Here is a 23,499-nt window from a genome sequence, read left to right on the forward strand (position 1 = left end):
GCCATTTAATACTGTAATTTTTCTGGATATTTTGTAATAATGATTTGAAATGATTGTTGCTTTTCTTTTCCCTGTTTTAACATACTTGGTGGGGAACTGAATGTGTCGGGTAGGGATTGATAAGAAATACCATAAGAAAGAACAATATAGGTAAATGTTGCTAGAGTTCATTATTAACCTTGCATCATCTACGTTACTTGGTGTGTGTCTCCTTTTAAACAGAGCCACAGTGAAATCATTTTTATCCCCTCCCCTCTCTTACTATCATGTTCCATGCAGTCTATTTTTTTTTTGGTTTTTTCTTCTACTGGTATGTGTGGGGTGTGCTATCATTTTGGTGGCCAAATGGTAATTTGGCTGCTTGAAATTAACTACTGTTCTTTTATTTTCATATTTGACATAGTTATATTTCCTAGCCTTTCTTTCCCAAAACACGTTATTCCCCACATCACCTCTTTGAGTGAGACAGTGTCTGAAGTGGCATATTTTCACTCACTCAGGAGACATTAATCAAGGGCTTATATGCCAAATTCTGTGGAACATTCTGGGGATGGAAAGGTAAATGGAATAGATGCAATGTCTTTCTTACATTTATAGTCCAGTAGGAAACACATACTTAAAAAATAAAATGAAATGAAGCAAATGCAGTCATGAAGGGATATATATGCTTCTCCGGGGGCACAGATGCAGAACGACCTCACTCTGTCTGGAGAAGGCAAGAAAAGCTTAGTGGTGCAGTGTTTTCCTCATGGGTGAGGGTGAGAAAGATTGTAGAGTTTGGACAGATTCACAGAGAACATACTGTCCGGGCAGGCAGTTGCCACAGGCTAAGACTTAGAGGTATAAAAAGAACGTTAGCAGGTTCCTGAAGGTTGAACATGTTGAAACTGAAGGAGTGGTAGGAAATGAGATTGAAATAGTCAGTTGTGAAGTAAAGATAGAGCCTTTTGTACTAATCCAGTGTTTGGATTTTATTGGGGTAATCAAATCTGTGTCTCCTAAAGAAAAAATGTCACCAACAGAATACAAAGTAGATGCCTGACAGGCATGCTTAGAGACATGGGGAGTGAGAATGCCGAGGAGGAGGAGAAAACGTGGAAATGCTGAACACATATTCAGCAGGTGGCATAAAAGGGTCTTTACTTTCATGGAAAGGGGAAAATAAAGACTTGTAACTTGAAAATAAAGATAGTGCATTTGGTTTTTATGTCAGATTATTTGAAATTATTTTATGCTTATTTTCTAGTATATTCAACTTGAAGAAAAAGCTTTAAAAATCAAAGTACATAATTGACACCCCCTCCTTCCCTAAAGACAAAAATGGAAGTGTGAACTGGAAAGAGAGCACACTTTTAAAGAAAAATGTATATTTTTAGATTTATGGTTTGATTATTTGGTAAAGGGGATTTCTTTATTGCAAGTATGGAGACATAATTGGGACTGTGTAAACTTTCTCCACCTATATCCATTGGGTGGCATTTCTTTAATTAAGTCGTTTAGAAAACATCCACTGGATAGTATATTTGTCTCACATCCTAAAAGATACTACAGATACAAAGTCATATAAGATGCAGTCTCTATCTTAATGTTATTTACTAACATTTGGAAGAAATGGACCAGTAAGCCAACAGTTAGAACACTGTGTGTCTTGTGATAAGCATTCTGGGGACATAGAGGAGAGATCACACTGTGTATCCAAGAGAAATTTCTAGGGAAGGTTATGTTTGAGTGGAGTTTTGAAAGGCAAGATAGCTAGCTGAGTAAGTGGAAAAGGGGGTTTCATGCAAAGAGAACAGCATGCGTGAAGAAACAGAAGTCTAGAAACGTTATGGGTTCAGGATCTAGAAGCAGCTCTGTATAATTAAAGCCCAGTTTGTAACAGGAAGAAAAATTGGTGGTGGTAAGGCTAGAAGTCCAGGCTGTACCAGAGCATCAAGGGCTTATTGTGCTAAGTGAAGAATTTGCCATTTATACCCCCAACATTATTACATTGACATTTTATTGCTAGAAATGTGGGAGATATATCAGAAGAGTCAAGATTAGAGGCAGGTAGACCAGTGCAACAATCTACTGATTGATTGAGTTGGGCCTAGTGGCCTGCAGTATGCAGAAAAGTTAGTTAACTGTAGATGTAGAATCTAAAACACTTGGGAACTCCATGTATACTTAAGGAGAGGTGGTGGTAAGGAAGAGGAGGGACTGCAGACTGGATGAAAGGAAGAAGTCTAGGATCTGCCTCATTACCTAGCATGGATGAGCAGGTAGGTAATAGTGCCTGCCATTCACTGAGATGGAAATTAGAGAAATAGAAAGTTTGGGTTAGGGAAGTGGAGATTGCAGGTTTTGAACATACTATCCTTTAAGTACCTGTGAGAGTTAGCCAAGTTAGCCAAGTGAAACTAAAAAGAAGTTGAATATATATATATATATATATATATATATATATATATATATAATCAAGCTCTCAAAAGAGAGATGTGTAGGAGATGAACTTGAGGGAGCCACCATTATATAGATAGTAGCTGGAATAACAGGCTTTATAAAGTTGTATGGGTAAATATAGAATGAGCTATCCAGAAGTCCAAGAATATACCAGGAAATGAAAAACAAATAAACAACAACAACAACAAAACATGCAGATGAGTAAGAGCAGAAGGCTTGAAAGTGGAAAGAGTGATTTTACAGAAGCCAAAGCAAGTATCAGCACTCTTGAATGTTCTCAAGGAAATAACTAAGATAACTGAAAAGTTTCTTTTAGATTGAACAACATGGAGAAAATGTGTGACAATATAGAAGACATGTGTTGTTTTTGCCTGCCTCACATACCTTCCTTCTCCTTTCGGTAACGAGACTTTCATTTCCCTTTAGAGAACTGTCTCCCACTGCTTGAGCCGCGGCGGGTCTGTCGGCCTATGTGGCCGCCCCTCTGGCCATATGGGATGGCCGTATGACCTAATCTAGGTCTCTCTGTGTTGGGTTCTATCAGATGTGGTTCTATCTGTGTGATTTATCAGTGTGATGAGATAATGAAATAATGCAAGTATAATTTAATACTAAAATTTAAATCAATTTTTCCTGGTTATGACTTCAAATATAACTTCAAGGAAGGTATCAGGTTATGAAACTTGCTCCAGCAAGTGAAGTTCGCATGTTGACATGTTCTTAGCCCAGATGAATGCCTCGCTATGGGAGCAAACCTCCTGAGTGAACTGGAGAGCTTGTTTTATGTTTCGGGCAGTATGCAGCCGTAGGTTCACAGTTGTGAGTGGGCAACGCACAGAGTTTATTCTTGTTTTACTATTTATTGTCATTATTTTCCATGCAAACAACTGTCAGCCTGCTTTTGCCCATCCTCTGTATATCCAGAAACATTTTGATGAGTTGCACCCAGATTCATGAAAGAAAAAAATTCAGATTAGTTGTGTAATTGGGAAACTATATCAGATATCTTTCCAATGGCAGACCTTCAAAATATATCAAACTTTTTAATATAAAGTCAAAATTCAAATGAATTCTACAAAGAACACCATAGCATAGTGTCCCAGAGCCCAGCCACCTGGGTTCAGCCATATATCCATTTCTAACTAGATGAGAATCCTGAGGAAATAGCATCTCCGGGTCTTTGTTTTCCCATCTGTAACGCGGAGATGGTAATGGTACCTATCTCAACGGGCTGGGGGAGTGAAGCACTAGGTGAATTATTAAATGCAAGTCGTTAGAACAGCACTTAACATATGTGTCCGCTGTTCTTGTTGTTGTTATTATTATTGATTATTGTCAGTGTGGTAGACACAGATCTCCATTTGATTTGTAAAGGACGATGGTAAAGAAGAATTCAGACCAGAGCTCTGCCGAAGTCATTGTTTTCTGTTCACATGAGCTTCATTGAACTTGGGACAAATCATCTGAATTGAGGTGGATGTGGTATAGGACAGTTCCCACACCCAGGTTTCGTTTTGAATGTTAAATGTGTGCAAATATGAAAATTCAAGGTGACACTTAGAGCAAAACTGCTAAGGTTTAAGACTACTCATTTCAAAACTAATTAGTATATTCAATTTGGGGGCAAACCCTGTTAACCAGTTTTGCTGTTTTTTAGCAAAATTTACAACAACAAACTTTTTTCTTTCCTTCTTTCATTTTGGATCTTGATCCGTGACATATTTTTCATCTTTGGTCTATAGTTATTTGGTCTATAATTACTTTTTTAATAACTTAATAAGTGCCTGTGATCCACCACCCAAAACAAAAATTAAGATTTTGATAATAATCTATGTAATTACATTGGTCCCCACTACATCACTGCTATTTCATCCTCCTGTACCCCCTTTATTTGATTTTAGGGTCTTCCTTTCTTGGCTTTACTTTTTTAGGTTTTTTTTCCTTTTTAAATTTTAGTTTGTAAGATAAGACATAATGGTTTATGTAATGTGGGGGGTCAGACTTTTTCTACTTGACAAATATTATCGTATATCAGTTTAGAAAATGAGTTAAGTGTTTCCTTGTTTCTGAATCTCATTCTTGGAATTTTTTGCCAAATTAACACCCAGTAATTGCAGAATCCCTTGCCATTCATATCCAGAGAACCTGTTATAAAAAAGAGATTTAAGATTAAATTCTTCTGGTATATCTATTAGACCAGAAAGTTTTGGTTAACCCAAAACTCAGACTGAATACCAATCTTATTAATCATGTCCAATTTAAGAAAACAATTTTCTGTTAATGTTTTTAATTTTTTTTATTTTAAACCTGCATTGTTTATTAAACAGGTCATCTGAATTGTGCACTGGATTTTCTTAACTTTCATGTCTTGCCTTTTCACTTTATTTTAGCATCCACTCTTATAAATGAGAATGCATTGTGTTTTGCAATGCAACTATCCTTTATGAATCCAAAGAGGAGAATAAATCATTTTACAGTACATGTTGAACAAGTAAAGATATCCTATGATATGAAATCTTTTTGTTTTCAAGCAATATTGGCATAGGACCCACTGGAGAAAGCAACAGTAATCGAGAAGCAATATGTTATGGTCTTTCCTGTGAGCACTGGTTTTAATCTGCTGACCTCACTCTGTCTCAGATGTTACTCTGTCCTTAGTTAAATGTTCTGTGACAGTATTTGCATTCAAAGAAAAATTTTGTAAGTTCTTTGTCTGCACTATGAATGCCAGTATCCAACTTTTGAGCTAGTGTATCAGCCTGTAGCCACTGAAATGGAATGAAGAGGGAGCACCATGGAAAGTGTATGTCAATGACTCGGAGCCGTTCCATGAGAAAATAGGCTTATTTGGAGACAGATTCTGTTCTCTTGCTGAAGAGCTCTTCTTAAAGTAAATGACAACTAGAGAGCTGCCACAGTTTGCACCGCATGTTCAGAACTGGGTCTCCTTCACCAAGGCTGCCTTGTGCGGGTATTGAGCCACTGCCTGTGGAGCTACCAGCTCACTCAGCTCATCACATAGAAAATCTGTTACAAGAAAATACATGGCTGAAAAAAAAAAAACCCTAGTTAAATGCTGTATTGTTATTCTGTGTGTCTGTTGAAGCTTTCCTCCAAACTAGTCGGCTTACTTAAATTGTTTTACAAAAATAAACTCCAAGAGCCTTGAGAATAGTGCAGTCTTAAAGTAGTATTGATTTTAGTCAATGTCAAAAACACTTTCAGAGGAATAAGATGAGAAACAAGATGAACATGTTTGCCACCAATAGTGGCAACAGTTTATGTCACTGATCTGAGAGAGGCTCGGATAAAAACAAATCCTCTGCGTGTCGGAGTCAAATTACGGGTACTTGAACACTGGAGGTTATCTTTCTACTTGCTTTCATTTAAGCGTACTACCTTATGTTTGTCTAACACATATGGAGAGGGCAAATCCAGCTTTGTATCTTTGCAGTGTTGAAGAAATTATCAGATTGCATTTTTTGTATGGTTTTATATAGTACCTCCTATAGAAGATTGTAAGGAACAAGAGCCTATTATGGACAACAATATTTCTCTGGTGCCTTTTGAGAGACCTGCTGTCATAGAGAAGCTCACGGGGAATATGGGAAAACGTAAAAGCTCCACTCCACAAAAGTTTGTGGGTAAGCACTACAGATGCTTTTATTTCTTTAAACAGGTGATTTTAATGGGCAAAGACATGTTCCCGTGTGTTAGAAATATATGCAGTGTATTTCAGTTCATGAAATAAATGTCAGTCTCTTTTCTTCATCATTATTTTCTACTTTATGCTACTCCATGTATAGCGTCCATACAGACACCTACAGACACTTAAGTCTATGGGCCTAAGAAAAGAAGTACAGGAAAGACTGATAGCAGTAAGCTGCTGACTCAACATGAAATGACATGTAAAGGAAAAAAGCATATAAAAACAAAATGTTAATTTATTTAAAAAGTAATAACCCTTAAGGGAAAGACTGTAGTCTGTTAGCCAGTTTGGGGGTGTGTTATTAATTTTGCATTAGCACTTGGTTTTTAAACTGTTCTCTTTACATGATGTTAATGTTTTTAGTATTTGATCTCTTTTTTTAAAAATTCTATATTAGAAAAATAATGCAGCAACCTCCATTCAAGCCATTTCATATTGGTTCTGTATTTCATAGTTTGGTCTTTGTTTTCATCCAGTCTGTTATTTTCAGCTGAAAAGATTAAGTATGATGTACTGGACTTTCCTTTTTGACTTGCAAGCCCTTGGATAGTCTTTGATGTGCTCACAGTTGGCATCATTCTGCAGACTGTTGAGTTATAAAGTATCTGAGGATACAAAAAGCATCTAAGTTCTAAAAAGACTGTGAATAATAGAGATTCCATATAGAGAATTGTCATTAATTGCATATGTAATATCTGTTTTTATAGATCTCATGGAGGGTAGAAATTAGAAGAAATAAAAATATTTAAATAGATTCTTGCATTCTATTGTAAAAATCATTGTGGAACATCTACCTGGGGGAAGATGTTTAGTTATTTCAGGGAGGAAAGGGTGATAAAATTCTAGTCCTCCAGTGAACACTTAGAGAAGGTTTCCTTTCAATCCAAAATTGAAGAACTAACAAAATACCAATATACCACTTTAGGAGAAGCTGGAGAGGTGAATGGACAGAGCTCATTGAAAGAAGGCTGGTTGCAGCCCCAGGGCCCTGTTCAGTGTGAGCCATAGTTCAGTGTGAGCCCCTGAGAGTGCCCTTGAAGGATGGCCATGAGCCCTCGGGAGCTTCTTTCTCTCTCTTTCTTTGTACAAATAACTTTTAAAAAATGCCAGTTCATCTGTTTTTAAAATTGGTTAATTTGATGGATGTCCATTAAATGCCTGTATCTCAACTAGACACTACTGTAGTTAGGAAAATATGAAATTCATGTCTGTTTTTTTCTGTCTTCTGAATTTATTTAGTTCTGCTTTTGAAAACATTTTCACTTTTTTTTTATGAGTTAGGGATGCTACTCTCAATTTGATTTTATTACATTTCTTAGAAAAGAGGGACAGATTTTTAAATTTACATTTTGATTCCAAAGTAATGACATTGCGTTTTTACTAGGAATTTGAAGGGTTTTTTTAATTTGGATTCTGCCCTAGCAGTAATATATTATATAACAATTGCATAGTAACTCCTTCTATGTCTGAAATGAAAAACATTGTATTATTTCACAGGTACTATAAATCCCTTTTTTCTGTGTCTCTCAGTTAAATACTGTTCTCTGATCTTATTAAGGTCTCCCAGCCAGTGACCCCTGAGCTTCCTTCCTATTTGTCTCTTCTTTTTTTAGCTAGCTGTGGTCCTGTGCTCACTTTTTCTGTTCTTTTGCCAATATTTTTGACTCTCCTGATTTGTGGTCCATCACCTTCTCCTGGCGAAACCTCCCTCCCTAGTGGAGCCATCTGAGCCTCTTATCCACATCCACACAGCGGCCAGTACTTCTGGAGAAAATCTCACTGCCTCACAATTTGGTGTCACTATAAATAAATGAATAACGGATCTACCCACGACTATGTAGCATCACGCCTTTGGTTTATTCCTGAATCGCCTTCTCTCCTCCTCACCACTGTGGCCATTTCAGCTTTCTCTCAGTAGATATGGTACCTTCTGCCTTGATGGTATTATATCCAGCTTCACAGGGAATAAAATCAGTTGAAGTGATTTCAGTATAGTATCACTAATCCCATAGGATGATGTGCATCCACCTGAATACTTTCTTCTTGTTTCAAAAGATGAGTATCTCTCTTTCTGATTAAGCTTAATTCCTCTAACTGTGCTCTGGAATTCTGCTATCCCAGCCCCCCAAATACCTTACACTATCATTTTTCCTTTTCTTCACTTATATCCACTGGCATTTTTATTTTAGCATTTGATGTGATAAATTCTCATCATTAAAAAAAAACATCTTTCCTCAGACCCAAGTCTCCTTTTAGGTCCTATCTATGTTCTCCTTCTCTTCAAAGACAGAGTTCTTGAAAGAGTTCTCTCTGCTTGTTTTCTGTAATTTCTTTCTTTCTACTCATACACTGCCTTTCTTCCCTGTGCTCCCCTGAAATTATTCTCATTGACGTCACCACTAGTTTCCACTGTGCCAAGCTCTGTCAGTCTTTTTTAGGCCGTCTCACACAACTCCTGCAGACATCTGCCACCATTGGTTACGTCCATGTGAAGTACCTCTTTTCCTGCTCTCAATGACATTGACCCTTGTTTGTATCTCTCCTACCTTTGTGATTACTCCACTCAGCATCCTTTATGGATTTACCCCTAATAACTATACAAATGGGGGCAAAATGACTAATGGAGGCCTCCATTCATATGCCTAAATATTTTAATATAAATCAAAGTGAAAAATTGTTATGGTTTTCCATTCCAACTTAGAAGACTGAGTTCTAATGAATGTGGAATTCTCAGGTACCTTGGGGTTCCACCCCAGACCTTGTCTGCACGAGCAGAGTCCCCTCCTTGCCTGGAGCCAGGCCCCTCTCTTAGACACGTTCTTGGTCTCTTGGTTCTGTTCAATTTCAAAAGGAGCCTTGGGCACACACGTGTGCACAGCTCAGCCTGCACATCCGAGTTCTTTTCACGTTGTACCCACATGTAGTGCATGGGGAGTGGAGGGTGGGCCGTTCCTCAAGCTGAAAAGCAGGCACTCCAGCAGCACATGGTATGGAGAAGACCACTAACCCACTGCTCACCTACTGCTCACCCCGGGAGCAACTGCAGAGCCATTTGGGTGAGGAATTCGGGGGTCACAGTGTGGTGTAGGGAGTAAGTTTGAGGTAGTCATGTTCCCTTGGCCCTGCATACTCCTCGTTCCATGAGGACCAACGCACAGGGTACTTTAGACGTGGGACGCAGCGCAGGAATCCCATTTGCGCGGGTCTGTGGGCAGACATCAAAATCTTGGTGTTTCAGTTCCTATCGCTGAATTTCCCTTCTTTACACTTTCCCTGCTGTGGGTGATATTGTGTATTCCCATGGCTTTAGCAGTTACTTTCCATAAACCCGTGACTCTCGTTTCTACATCTCAAGACCAGACGTCTCTCACATGAGTTTCAAACTGTATCTCTGTACCTACTGGACATGACTATTATTCATATTGTACCCTGACCTGAATTCATCATGTTTTCTCTCTCGTTGACATCCACTAAGTTTCCAGGGCCAGAAATGTAGGCGTCATGAGTAACTTTCTTCTCCTTCTTAATCTCTGTGTCTAGATGATTTCCAGGCCCTAGCAACTATGTTTTCTAAGTTTTTCTCCATTTCATTGAATTTTCTCCATTTCCAAAGCCACTCTGCTGGTTCAGGCCACCATGGTCGCTATAGCAACTTCCTAAACTGTCTGGTTAAATAACTGTCCAGTCAAGTCATTTCCCTGTTTAAGCCTTTCAATGGTAATTGCCTTCAGGATAAAATTCAAATTTCTTAGCTGTTGAATGAGCCCTAAATTGTATAACTCTGTCTTTCCCATCTATTTTTCCCTGAGCCTTCCTATCTTCAGCTCCACCCACACATTCTTTTACTTGGCTAATATTTGCCATCGTGTTCCTATCTCTGATACCACTTCTTTCAAGAAGTCTTCTTTTCCTCCCCTAGTATAAGATACAAATTCCTCTTGTATGATTACATAGCACGTATATCTCACTGGGTTATAAATGACCCCTAAATTACTATCACTGACTCTAAACTGTAGACTCTTTGAGAATGTAAACTTTGTGTGGCTTAACTTTTAAACCTTTGACATTGCAGTATCTTAAATTGGATACCATGAGATAATTTCTCATTTTATCCTTCTATTTTCATTGCTCTGATCATTACCCTGACCATACTTTGGGGACCTTTCTTCAAACCTGAGATAATGCTAGCTACTGGAAAGTGACTTTCCAGAATGTGGTTCCGTGGCTTCATATGTTCAATCAACATTACAAGTTAAAGGTCCATCTGCAACATACTAAACATTTATGAGTCCACAGATATTTTTAAGAAGCAATTATCTGTAAGATTTACCTATCAGAGTAACTAGGTAATTGGTAGAAGACCACATTATTTTAGTCAGAAATTTAAAAAAGATAAAATATTCTATCCAAATTTGGTAATGTTTAAAGGAGAAAAAGTAAAGTTACTTCTCATATTCTATGCACCAGACTCTTTATAGTGCTCAGCTATTATACTGAAATAAAATGAAATTGATTGGAGTTAATATTAAAGGGAAAACTACAAACACACTTCAACCAAGAAAAAGTATAGAAAATGGACAACAATCATAGCAGAACCATTTTCATACATGCCCAAAAGAAAGGGATAATGTAAAAATAAGTAATTATTTTTTTGAGATGCAAAGCAACAAAACAAAAGGTTTTCCAAGTTAATAAGTACTTTTGGAAGTTAACTAATATTTTAAAGAGCCCCAAATTGTATTTATCAGATAGTACAACTTTATAAGTATTTTAATTGGGGCTTTTGAACTCTTCAGAATGACATATGTGTATTCTGTAATTGTTTTCTTAATAGAGCAGCTAAATCAACCAAATTAACCCTACACAAAAGTGAGGTGACAGATTTTATAACCAGATCACAAATTCTGTTTATGTGGCTTGGTCACTGCTGTTTAAAATGTGCACAAGCAAGCATAGTCCCCGACTTATTTTCACATGGTATTTGTTCTTTCTCCTATAGTTGCTGACTTAGTTTCATAGTCTCTGACTATTTTCACCTGGTATTTTTTTTCTCGTGTAGTTCCTGAGCTCTAGACAAGTGGAAATTTTAATAGTGAATAAAAATAAGATACCACAGTCAATCATACTTTTCAGGCTGGGTGCATTTTCCTAATGGTGTTAGAACAAGTGCAAATGACTTGTGAAATTTTTATTACTAATCCCCTTTGCAGGTTTAGCATGTTTGTGAGCCTCAGCAGAATTAGCCTAAATTTTTGATCCAAAGAATAAGATATACCATATTATGGAAAATGGATTTGATTAGGTGTCTTCGTACTTTTGTATTTTTAATCCAACCACTAAATTTGTTATATCTTTTTTTGTTTCTTTTTTTTCCTTTTCTGCCCCTCTCCCTTTCAGGGGAAAAGCTCATGAGATTCAGCTACCCAGATATTCACTTTGATATGAACTTAACATATGAGAAGGAGGCTGAGCTGATGCAGTCTCACATGATGGACCAAGCCATCAACAATGCAATCACCTACCTTGGAGCTGAGGCCCTTCACCCTCTGATGCAGCACCCGCCAAGCACAATCGCTGAGGTGGCCCCAGTGATAAGCTCAGCTTATTCTCAGGTCTATCATCCAAATCGGATAGAGAGACCCATTAGCAGGGAAACCTCCGATAGTCATGAAAACAACATGGATGGCCCTATCTCTCTCATCAGACCAAAGAGTCGACCCCAGGAAAGAGAGGCCTCTCCCAGCAATAGCTGCCTGGATTCTACTGACTCAGAAAGCAGCCATGATGACCACCAGTCCTACCAAGGAAACCCTGCCTTAAATCCCAAGAGGAAGCAAAGCCCAGCTTATATGAAGGAGGATGTCAAGGCTTTGGATACCGCCAAGGCTCCTAAGGGCTCTCTGAAGGACATCTACAAAGTCTTCAATGGAGAAGGAGAACAGATTAGGGCCTTTAAGTGTGAGCACTGCCGAGTCCTTTTCCTAGACCATGTCATGTACACCATTCACATGGGTTGCCATGGCTACCGGGACCCACTGGAATGCAACATCTGTGGCTACAGAAGCCAGGACCGTTATGAGTTTTCATCACACATTGTTCGAGGGGAGCACACATTCCACTAGGCCTTTTCATTCCAAAGGGGACCCCGATGAAGTAACGAACTGCACATGAAGAAATACTGCACTTACAATCCCACCTTCCCTACAATGTTGACATACCTTTTTTTAAAAAAATATTATTACTGTCATGAATTCTTATTTTGTGGACGCGGTGTCTTCGCTCTGCCTAATTACAATTAGGAAGAATCAGAAGAGAGAAAGGACAGGGATGGGGGATATTGTTTCTTGATAACTTGGCTTGTTTATGTTGTGGGAATTTTGAGAGCAGTTCATTCCTGCCATACACAGATGTAAGGCATAGCGTGCTTTGAAAAACAAATCACTTGATTCCTACAGGTTCACCTAAAAGATCCTGATTTGCCATTGATGCTCAGAATTATGACTGAAGGCAGGAAAGTTTAGTTTTCTGGGTAGGACTTTCTCAGTTTAAAATGGGATAAGTAATTTAACGCTTCAAAGAATTTATTTCAAAATGTCAACTGTTGTGTTTTTTTCCCCCCTCCAGAGGACATGGAGCAGAAACACATTGTTCTTTTCAGCGATAACTCCTTGGATGGGTGGTTGTTGTGGGTTCTATGTTTACTTCCCCTCTGGAATTTATGATACGGTATGTTACACACTGTACCATAGAGCAAAACTTTTAAACTACAGGTAGTTAAGGACACCTACAATGCAGCTGAGGTCCTATGGTCTTATTTTTCTAAACTTCAGCACTGTTTTTCCATAGTTTTGATGACTGGCATTTTGTAGACACCCTGGCAGCCTTACTTTTAACACCGTTAACGAAGAGTATTTTCAACTAGCTTTCAGAATAACATATGGTCTAAGAGTGGCTAACAGGCAGTCGGTAGTTTCCAGGAGGGACCTCTACTTTTCATAAATTTGTTTGGGACATTTTCTTTTAACATTGTAATGTGATGGCCGCATAGTATACATGTTTGTTTCTAAAAGTATGCTTACGATTGTCACTTTATCAGCATTGAATCAGTGTTAACCAGTCAGCAGAAAAATATAATTAGGCTAACAGTAGGGGGAAAAACCCACTTAGAAATCCCTTTCCTGGTATATTTCTCTTTTCTCCTGTGTTTTTCAAGCTGTGACCACCCAGTGTTCTGTCCATAGTCCATCCATCTTCTACTCTTCCAGCAGAAGGTCCTACATACCTTACTATAGGCTATTTCTTTCCGACTCTCCTCCAAGCAATTGCTGATTTGATCTGAATGTGTAACCTGAACCATGTAAGGTTATGGAAGTTGGGCTATTTATTCTAGCATTTCTTCAATGATAACATCCGCTACTTTTGGTGCAAGGAAAGGAGAACTCTTTGTTATCTTTACGTTGTACTGCAGATAAAACAAACAAACAAAAAGGCTTATTATTGTCACCAATCTCAGAGTATAGAATGGGACCGAACCTCCAAGTGAAAGTGACTGTGCCCTGCAAATTTTCCTGTCTCAAAAACACAGAACTATTTGTAAGTCCTTGTCGGAAATGAATCTCAATTCTGTAGTACAGAATTTCTCTTCTCTTAATCCATACATGTTATCACAGTTCATGTGCACATTTTAATGTCACTTATATGGGTGCTCTATCTGTTCTTTGCAGTCCTACAGCATTAGAGGGAAGCAACCCAGTGCATTTGATTCAGGTCATTGGGGGGACAAACCTGGAGGCAGAATTCGCTGTTTGTGTGTAGAGAGGGCAACACTGACCGCAACTGGATGATCTGATACCCGTGTATGAACACTGCAATTCTCTTAGCAGTAACTGATAGCTGCTCTAAAGAATTACTAAATAGGATACAGAAACTGTGTTTCTTAATGCAGACTAATGCAAGAATTAGCAAGACTAGAGAACTATGGACAGATAAGCAGCTCTGGCCTCAGCACTGCTCTTCACTCGGTTTCTGGTGTACCATCTGCTCACTTAACGCCTAAGCACTGACCCAGTCCGAGCTCAGCAAGGGTGGGTGCGGCTCAGCTCTCTTCCACTGGCCCCTGTCGCCATGATTTTTGGAGAAACACCCAAACTGTCTCTTTAAATCTAAGAGCAGCACCAAAAGAGAGAGATGTGAAATGTTTTAATTAGAATGTCAACTGTCTTTTTTTACCCCCCTGCATGCTTTGCTACTTTGGTACATTATGAACATATAATTTATTCAGAGATTAAGCATGTCTGTGAGACTTCCTCACCCCACTCACCCTGACCACTCATAAGTAATTGAAATTTTACTCTATTTTCCTTTTGGTGGTAGCTAAAGAATTTAAGTTAGTGATTTTGTGTTTTACTGTAATTTAAAGAAACATTGGGATGGCAGTCAATATGTTCATAACTTTGGCTGTGTGTGAATTTCTGCTGGCATTATCTATGAATTTTCTTCCTGCTTATGATTTTCTCAGTATGTGAACAAGTATGTACCTGTCCTGGGATAAACTGAATTAAGGTGGATCTAGAGAGTTGTGTAGTAGCCCATGAGGACAGTACCCAGGCACTCTCTTTCTCTGAGTTCATCTTTTCAGGAATCTGTTTTATTGAAGGGACTTTGTATTTATGAGTGCATTTGCTCAAGTATGTGCTTGTACTCTCTTAGCCTTATGATATAAGGGACAGAAAGAGGGTGTGACTGGGACAAATGAGGACAAGGTCAGTCCCAACGTGTAGGGAGAATTTTTGTGGACCGGTGCTTTCTGGGAAAGTCCGGATGGCCGTATTTGCACGCCTCTCCTTCACGATAGGAAAGAAGGAGCACCTAAAAATAAGTATGAGCTTTGGACACCAAATAAATCAAGTTTTACATAACAGTTATATGCCCAGTTTATTCAGGTGAGATTTCACAATGCAGAGTATTTGAGGGGAACGAAAATGGGTTAGTCTCTGTGTTCTCCATTTTGGCTGCTTTGCCCTGATTTTGTCCAGAATTGTATCTCCAGCTCTTGGAGAAGTGTGTGGCCTTTCTCTAACAGTGGTCCATCACTTAAAATCCATTCTAATCTGGCTTTGAAAACCAATAGGCAGGCGGGAAGAAATTTCAAGTTGTTGAAACATTCCGTGGAGGATTTTCTGGAGGGATGAAATGGAAGAAGGAGAGACCAGGATTTAGAATTGGCTACAAGTAGGCAGTGTCTTTTCCATATACGCATAAGCACATACATTCTTTTACAGAAAATTCATGAAAGGAGCGATTAGAGCTATCAGACGGGTTACAAAAACATAGAGTTAACAACTGTTAACATCAGAGCAATTTAGTAGGCTTACTGTCTACCAGATTGTACTAAGAAATATTAAGGAAGTCACTAATGTGTCTTTAGGACTTTTTGCAGCACTCAGTGAAAAAAGCAGATTTTAACCTGATTGGATATAGCCTCCAAAGTGAAAGAAACAAATTACTCTTCGAGAGGGAGATACAGAAAAAAATTGTCCATGTTATTTATTGACAAACGGAGGCAGACAAGAATGTTTTAGTAAGCTTGATAGTGTTTTGTGTCTCAGCTGTACACCTCACAAAACCACTGCAAAGTTTTTATGGTAGTTTATATAAATGTTTGACAAAATTTACATCAGTGAAGGCATTTTGATGAAAATTGGTCTGTTTTCCAATGTTAATTTATTGGATCTCCAGAATGATTCCTTAACATTAGGAAAAGAGAAGGCTGCAGAAATACAAACAAACAAACAAAAAAGCCCCACATGCCCTTAGTTTCAAGACACAACTTAGATTATGAGGTACCGGCTATGTTATTTTGAAACTTTAAATTGTTCATTTTGCGAGAATGAATGTTACCTTTGTATCATCTTTAGTTGTGTTTTATGTATTGTTTTAGAAAGTACTATCTAAGGAAGACTGTTCCACAGAAATTCCCGAAATGCACAGGGAAAAGAGAGTGTCTGTGAAATTGTAGTTCATATATATGAAAGTGATCTTAGAAATGTTTTGAAACCTCCTGTTTCTGCAAATTAATTAAAATATACAGTAACTGGTCTCTTAAGACCCTGAACTTAATGTATTAAATACTTAGAAAATTTCCTTCTATCGGTGCCTTTTTAAAACACAGTGAGTGTTGCCTTAGCTGTCGCAACACTACAACACTGTTGTTAGGTATTTTTAAAAATCACTTAAAATCGAGTACTATATAATTTATCTTCATGTTTTTAGGGCAATGCTATTAGAAGAATTTTCAATACAGAGACATAGAGCTCACCTGTGTAAAGCAAAAGGAAATTTTGAAACAATTTTAATATCTTTCTAGTTAGGTAGTATTTCCAAATACTGTTACAAGGGTATGCAGGTGAAATAGAAGGTAGATGGAGATTTTAGCTGTGGATTGCATTATGGTATGTGTTTTATTTTGTTTTTAAGGAAAAATAAGTTCTAATATCACGTAAGGCTTTATGAGTGAGGTTTTTGCTCAATAAAACAAAGTGTTGTTTGGGAACTTCCTTGAATGACTAGCATTGTACTGGTCTTAGAACTTCTGTCCTCTAACCGGTTAATGTTTTATGGAGTAATGTAAAGAAGCAGGTAATTAATTCTTCTTGAGCAAAACAAAACGGAACAGTCATACCACATTGCTATTCTCCAAAGCATAATTCAGATGTTGCCTGCTGTGGTTGTGTATTACTTGCAATGAATGTGTTAGGATATGACAGCTTTTTTAAAGAAGTAATAATAATAAGCTGCTTGTTATATGAAGCAAATGTCATATGACCAAGAAGCTGTGATATGCTAGTGTTTCTTTATATCATAGTGTATTGCTAGGCCAAATAATGGCACCTTAAAATTTTTACATTTACTGCAGAAACCTACAATTTTGAAATTTCCATAAAATTTTTATGTAACATTCTATTTTGAGCTTTTTAGTTTTCTCTTGCTGTACTGTAAGTTTGTGGATATTTTTCAAATGCACTCTTAGAAGTAAGTTCTTAATTCTGTTTATGGGGTTTTCTTCCCATAATATTGCATTTGTATATTTTCTGTATAAATTTTTTGTGAATTAACCTTTATCCCATATAGAGAATGGTATGTGAATGGCTAGTTTTCTAAGATGTCCTTTTATTGTGAATAAAATATAAAATTTAGAGGCCCTCTGCTAAACCACATAAAGTATAGCGTATACTTTGTACAGGTGCAGATAAGCCAGTTTGCAGGTAACTGGGCCCTCCGTTTACCTCAAGTGACACGCAGGAAGGAAAGCTGCTCGGATGGGCGGAGGTCACTGAATCCCCTACTATGCACTTACCAGGATTCTACTTAATTTAATTTACTGGAAATGAATTTTAAAAATCGAATACACTGTAATAAGGGAAGGACTCTGGGTTTTGTCTTTGTTGTTGTTTTATTCTTTTGTGTTTATTTTTTAAGTAGTTCAATTACTGAAACTGTGATAAAAAAAAAATTGACTGTCAAGCACTCTCAGATTATCAATAGAAATCATTTCCCCTTCTGTGTGACAAAAAAATTCTCCTTGTTATCTCTCAGATTTCGTCTACCCTCTTCTACTTCTTTCTCTTCTCTGTCCATATCGCTTCCATCATTGTCTTCGGGTTCGTCTGCCGCTCTTTTCCCCCTACTAGTTTGAAGATTAGGTCAACTCTTATTTCTGATTCATGGGTCCCTTAAGTCTTAATTTCGTGTGCGTGATTTTTGTTGGCTGTATAATCTGCTGACATATTTTTATACTCAAGTGTAGTTTTATATTTTAAAAAAGTAGTTGGATTAAAAATGGTAAGGTATGTAACCTTTGTATTTCACTTTCAAATACTGGGCACCTAAAATATGACCTCAGAGATTATGTCATCATAATATGGTGTGTTTGCCTTCCTTTTTTCGTTGAATTTTGTGTTCTGATTTGGTTTGCCTCCTAAAGTGTATATAATGAGAGATAGATTAAACAATTTTTGCAAGTATTTAGGGAGATGTTAAAAGTGTAAAGCAAAAAGTCTTAACTGACTCCCAGTGGGGAGGACATGCTTTAACATGACTCTAATATTATTCCAGGTTTAGAGGGGGCTCTTCGGGCTCCACATTTGCTCTTACTAGTTGGACCTTTTAGACCATGTGTTATTTGCAGTTCCAGAACAATTGCTTCTATTTAGTTAAAAAGATCTTTTTCTTTATTCTCTGTACAAGTGCAATACTTTCCTTGAAGTCTTAAAAACTATGGTTATTTTGTTTTGTTTTTTGACCTATTCTTTCTTAGTTAATGAAAAAAGAAACCCCTGAAAATCATGGTATGTTAAAGGACGAAGCAAGCAGAGAAAAACACTCCATAGTCAAAGAACCAGAGAATGTGGAAACCGTTGATCCAGTCTTGTGGGACCTTTAATTAGGCTGAATTTTCATTAAAATTGGTAATCTTTTGTGTGAGAAGTGTGTCCAGAAGTTGAAATTCTTAAAGACGAATTTTTTTTCTTAGGTTCTTGCCCAATGTTTTAAGTTAAGAACATGATATTTTTATTTCAATTTTTTTCTTTCGAAAATGAACTTTTAAAATGAAAGCAAAGCACTTAGCTCAATTTTAAACACCTGTCACTTATTGGCGAAAATGTTTAAGAAATATTTGGAGCACTCCTGTTTTCGTACAGATTTAAGTAAGAAGTATTTTTCGTATCCTGCATATTTATATGCAGTTTGTTGGTTTTCTTTTTTTATACCCATGTCCCTGTAGTAAAACTGCTGTAATGTAAATACATATTTTGTTAAAAGATAACATTTCTTTGGCATTTCTCTTAAAGGCAGTTACTGCATTTCTACAGTATATGTCTTGGCCATTTTAGATTTTTTTTTCTTTAACAATACCAAAGGTAATTAGACTACTTTAAAAACTAATTGCTTGACAGTGTCTAGGATATTTTGAGTTTTAGAAGCAAAAAATAAAAATAAGTAGGTCAAACCAGTAAACCTCATATTTTTTTCAAACTAATAATTTGGGAAAATAAAAACTATTGTTTTAAAAAGAAATATATATAAATATATATGTAAAATTGAAATTCCAGACCTTGTATGTCAGATTTGCTCAGTGTAATGTAGTTTTTTTTTTTTAAGGCTCAAATACCATACCTCAGAAAATGAGGTTTACTATGGAAATACTGAAACCGTCTTTGCAGCTGCGTGACAAGTCACTCTGCTATGTACCAATTTGGAGACCTCCAATATCACTGCAGACTAAATTACGGGACTTGTATTTTCTCTGTTTTTAATGCACACACATACATGTTCTGTGCATGTATGTGGGTACTATGTATACGTGTGTGAGTGTTGTATATGCATGTGTGAGTGTGCGTCTGTGTGTGTACCACTAAAAAGCTGCAGAAACTTTGTAATACTTTGTGAAAGGATTATATTATAAAGGTTTGTACTGTCTGAGTGCACAGCTACTGGAATAAATTTAGGGAATCTCAGGAACAAGCATATAATTTGTCCAAGGTTTATTTCTTCTCAGAAGTGTAAGTGCAGTTTTTAATTCTGTATATTATTTAATATTTTACCAATAAAATAAACTTCTGACATAAAAGTTTGCTATAAAAACTTTCTGGTGAACATTCTGTATGCGAACATCTTGCAAAGCAGAAGATTAAACTTACTCAGTTATCATGGCCGGGCCGTGTGCGCCACACTCCCTGACCGCAGACAGAGGTTGCGGGTGGTCTCAGAAATCCCCATCCTGACTGCGTAGCCCACCAGAGCAGAGAGCCAAACCCTCCACGGCTTGTTAAGGATGGCATCTGTTTTCTCTTCGGAAAGGTTACATCTTAATCTGCCACTGAAATAAAACTAAGAGGCCTGTATTTAAGAGCCTATCCCCTATTTACAGAAGAAAAAAGTGAGACCTGAGGGAAGAAGAGTTGACTTGCCCCAAAGGTCCAAGTAGCGTTCACTAGCTGCATTAGAAACCAGCTTTTCTTAGGAGTCAGACCAAGATTAAATCAAAGTGTAAGGCATAGAGGTTGTTCAATCACAGTAGCAAAAATGTGGTTGTCTGTTCTGCTTCAGCTTATACTACAAGTATGTGAGTCAACGTTCCCTCAGATTTTACAAAGGAAGTTTGTTTTAACACTAGAAGTTTTCTCTGTTACAAATACCTTCATAACTGAGATGCAAAAAGGCACTATGATTTGCAGACTTGTTTTACCTTTTTTCTTTTTTCAAAATTTATTTCTTGCTGTTCAGTGGCAGTCGTCCCTCCTATTTCCCCATTGCTCAGTCCTACCCTGACACCCCATCCCTACAGTCGATCCCCCACATTGTCCGTGCCCGTGTTTTGCTCATCCATGCCAATCTCAAGTCCACCATGACATTTGAGAGAGCCGTTAGAATTTTCCTTTATCAATAATAAGCACTCACAGAGTCTCATGGATCATTATCACATTTCCAATTTCACTTCCACAAGCCACACGAAATAAAAATACTACAAATTCAAATGAGATTTTACTTCCTTGACCATGTTTACTTCAAATTCTAATGTGGGGGGAAAGTACAAACGAAGAGACTAACAGGACAAAAAAAAAGATGAGATTAATCAATTACTCTCTAGTCCTAAGTATATGATGGATCCCTTCAAGATCTGCGTGGAATATTTACCAAATTGTCTTGGTGTTTGGCATTGATAGGAGCAAAATGAAAAAGTCGAAGAAAAAACCATGCCACATGTTCTTGCTTTTTCTGTTGCATTAGGGTTGGAGAAATGATCACCAATTGAAAACTTAACATGACTGTGAGACTTTTTATCAATATGTTCAAGCCTAAGGGTGTCCTTGGGGTGTGAGCCACCTGGTGAAGGCAGTTCACTTAGAATTTTAGCAACTCTGCCCCCTTACTGTAAGGGTTTCTAAGGGGGACCCATTAAACTCCCAAGAAACCTTCATGTTTTGTTAATAGCCCTACCAACAGTTCCCAGTGTGATTTTTTTTTAACTTCTCACTGGAGGCACCAATTAGGATACAACTGGTGAAGCTGAATTTTGCTGTTTTTTTTCTGACTGGACACAAAAACTGAAGGAGGTTCTACCTTTAAAAAGCCTAACAGGCAGATGTAGAGAAACTGGCAAAGAAGATGAAGTGTCTGCAATCCCATACAAAAATGGGCAAAAGTAGGGGGAGATCCTGGAACATAAATATGCCCAGTCTGAGAAAAAGAAACATCCGCCTTTTTCTTTTCATCCTCATTACTCTTTCATAATCCTAGAATATTTTTGGATCAGACCAACTGCCTCTAACTTGAAATGTTGTCAGGCATGGGACGGATCCCTCAAAACAGTAAAAACAGATACTGCCCAGATTGGTGTTGAGTTGTTTGTTCTAGAAGCCCTTAAAAGAGCTGTATGAGCCTCACCATCTGACCAACCGGAACATATGCAAAGAAGCAAGATTTTCAGTGCTCCAAGAACTAAAGGTACAAAAGAAGGAAGGTAAGGGGGTGTGTGTTGGGCTCTACTGGCCTTAGGGAAGCTTATGGCCTGAGTCACTCAGTGTTGTCATTTTGCCTCAGCTGATGGCCACTGGGACCAGAATCAGCTGTCTCCACTGGGTGTGCTTCATAAAATACCATGATGGCGAAGTAGGAGACTTTAAGAGAAAATGGGAATTAATTCAGTATTATGTCCATGCCCTCGGTCCATGTATCGGTTCTGGTTGGTGGATTTAAAAATGTAAAAAGACTGTGGCCAACACAACTTTTCTAAATGATGGAGGAGTTCCCAACTAACACTCCACATGCAAAAGAAGGGACTCGGAACCTGAGGCAGTTCGCTTTTAGAGAAGGAAAAGTGAGGGCATATTTTGGAAGTGAAATATCCCAGTCTAGGGAGTGAGTGGCCTTCTCTTCCCTATTTTTTTCTTTTTTTCTTCTCTTTTTCTCATTGTGTCATGTAAGTCATCCACATTTATTTCCAGGCCCTTCCCCCCCCCTCCTGATCTGTCTACATCAACCTTTTTATTCTTCCCCGTCTCTGCTGTCCACAGAACCTGTTTCTGCTCTCCATTCTTTACCCTGTCACAACTTTGATGAACGAACTTGCAATACAGTCTCTCTCAATATAAGTAACTTAACACAACCAAAATATATATGTGAGTTTTTTTATTGTTCAAGCACAGTTGTCTCTATTTTCCTTCACCCTAACCCTAACCCGCACCCCAGCCATCCCTACCTCCCACCCTCGGTCCTACCCCATTTGGCTGTGTCCATGTGTCCTTTATATATGTTCCTTAATGACCCTTCCCTCTTTTCCTCCAACTACCCCCTGCCACCTCCCATCTGTTTACTGCCAGTTTGTTCCTAATTTCAGTGTCTCCAGTTATAGCTTGCTTGCTTGCTTGTTTGTTTTGTTGATTAGATTCCACTTACAGGTGAAATCATATTTGTCTTTCACTGCCTGGCTTATTTCACCTAGCATGTGAATGAATGCTCTCCAATTCCATCCATGCTGTTGCAAAAGGTAGGACCTCCTTTCTTTCTGCTGTGTAGTATTACATCGTATGCCCCTTTTTACAAGTACTTTACAAATCAGCACAATTGTTATTGGCTTTATCTGACTCACTTGCAAAAGTCTCATGGATGTGTGAGGTATCTGTTAATATATTTTACTGATAAGGAAACAGGTTCAAGTTGGTTATGATTTTCTTCATAAACACCACAAATAAGTGAAAAAGCTAGAACTAGTATCTAATTCTGGATATTCTTAGTCTGGTGTTTTATTTTCTAAAGATGTTGATTCAGCCCTGGCTGGTGTAGCTCAGTGGATTGAGCTCAGGCCTGCGAACCACACGATTGCAGTTTGATTCCCAGTTGGGGCACATATCTGGGTTGCAGGCAAGTTCCCAGCAGGGAACTCATGAGAGGCAACCATACATTGGTATTTCCTCCCTCTCTCATTCCCTTCCCCTCTAAGGATAAATAAATAAAATCTTTTAAAAAAAGGTGTTGATTCAGCATTTGATTGATGAGCCCCATTAATACAGAGAATAGGAAATCTATTATTGTCTGAATCCCACCCCCAAATTGGTGTGTTGTTATCTTAATGCCAATTTGATGACCCTAGAAGGTGGGGGTTTGGGGCTGACTAGATCATAAGGGTGGAGCCCTCAAGCATGGGATCAATGCCCTCCTAAAACAGAACCTACAGAGTTCCCCAGTCCCTCCCGCCTTGTGACAGCACGAGAACGCCAGCTGTGGACCAAGAAGAGGGCCTTCCCCAGAGCACGAGCATGCAGGCACCTTGATCTTGGACTTCAGCC

General features: G+C 38.0%; 1 protein-coding gene across 16 annotated transcripts in view; it reads left to right on the top strand.

The window, feature by feature from the left end:
- The window catches only part of IKZF2 (IKAROS family zinc finger 2), a 145,993-nt gene extending 126,843 nt beyond the window's left edge, over window positions 1-19,150 (top strand). For 15 of the 16 annotated variants that reach the window (XM_037042005.1, XM_037042011.1, XM_037042014.1 and 12 more), the window contains 2 exons: window positions 5,943-6,086; window positions 11,549-19,150. In XM_037042005.1, coding sequence (XP_036897900.1) covers window positions 5,943-6,086; window positions 11,549-12,273 — 869 coding nt within the window. In that variant the 3' untranslated portion in view covers window positions 12,274-19,150. The remainder of the gene's footprint in view (window positions 1-5,942; window positions 6,087-11,548) is intronic. The other variant, XM_037042019.1, reaches the window with a different exon arrangement.
- The last annotated feature ends 4,349 nt before the right edge of the window (window positions 19,151-23,499 follow it).

This window comes from Sturnira hondurensis, unplaced genomic scaffold, assembly GCF_014824575.4.
Source record: "Sturnira hondurensis isolate 20B ecotype Veracruz unplaced genomic scaffold, ASM1482457v3 Scaffold0003681, whole genome shotgun sequence".
NCBI lineage: Eukaryota > Metazoa > Chordata > Mammalia > Chiroptera > Phyllostomidae > Sturnira > Sturnira hondurensis.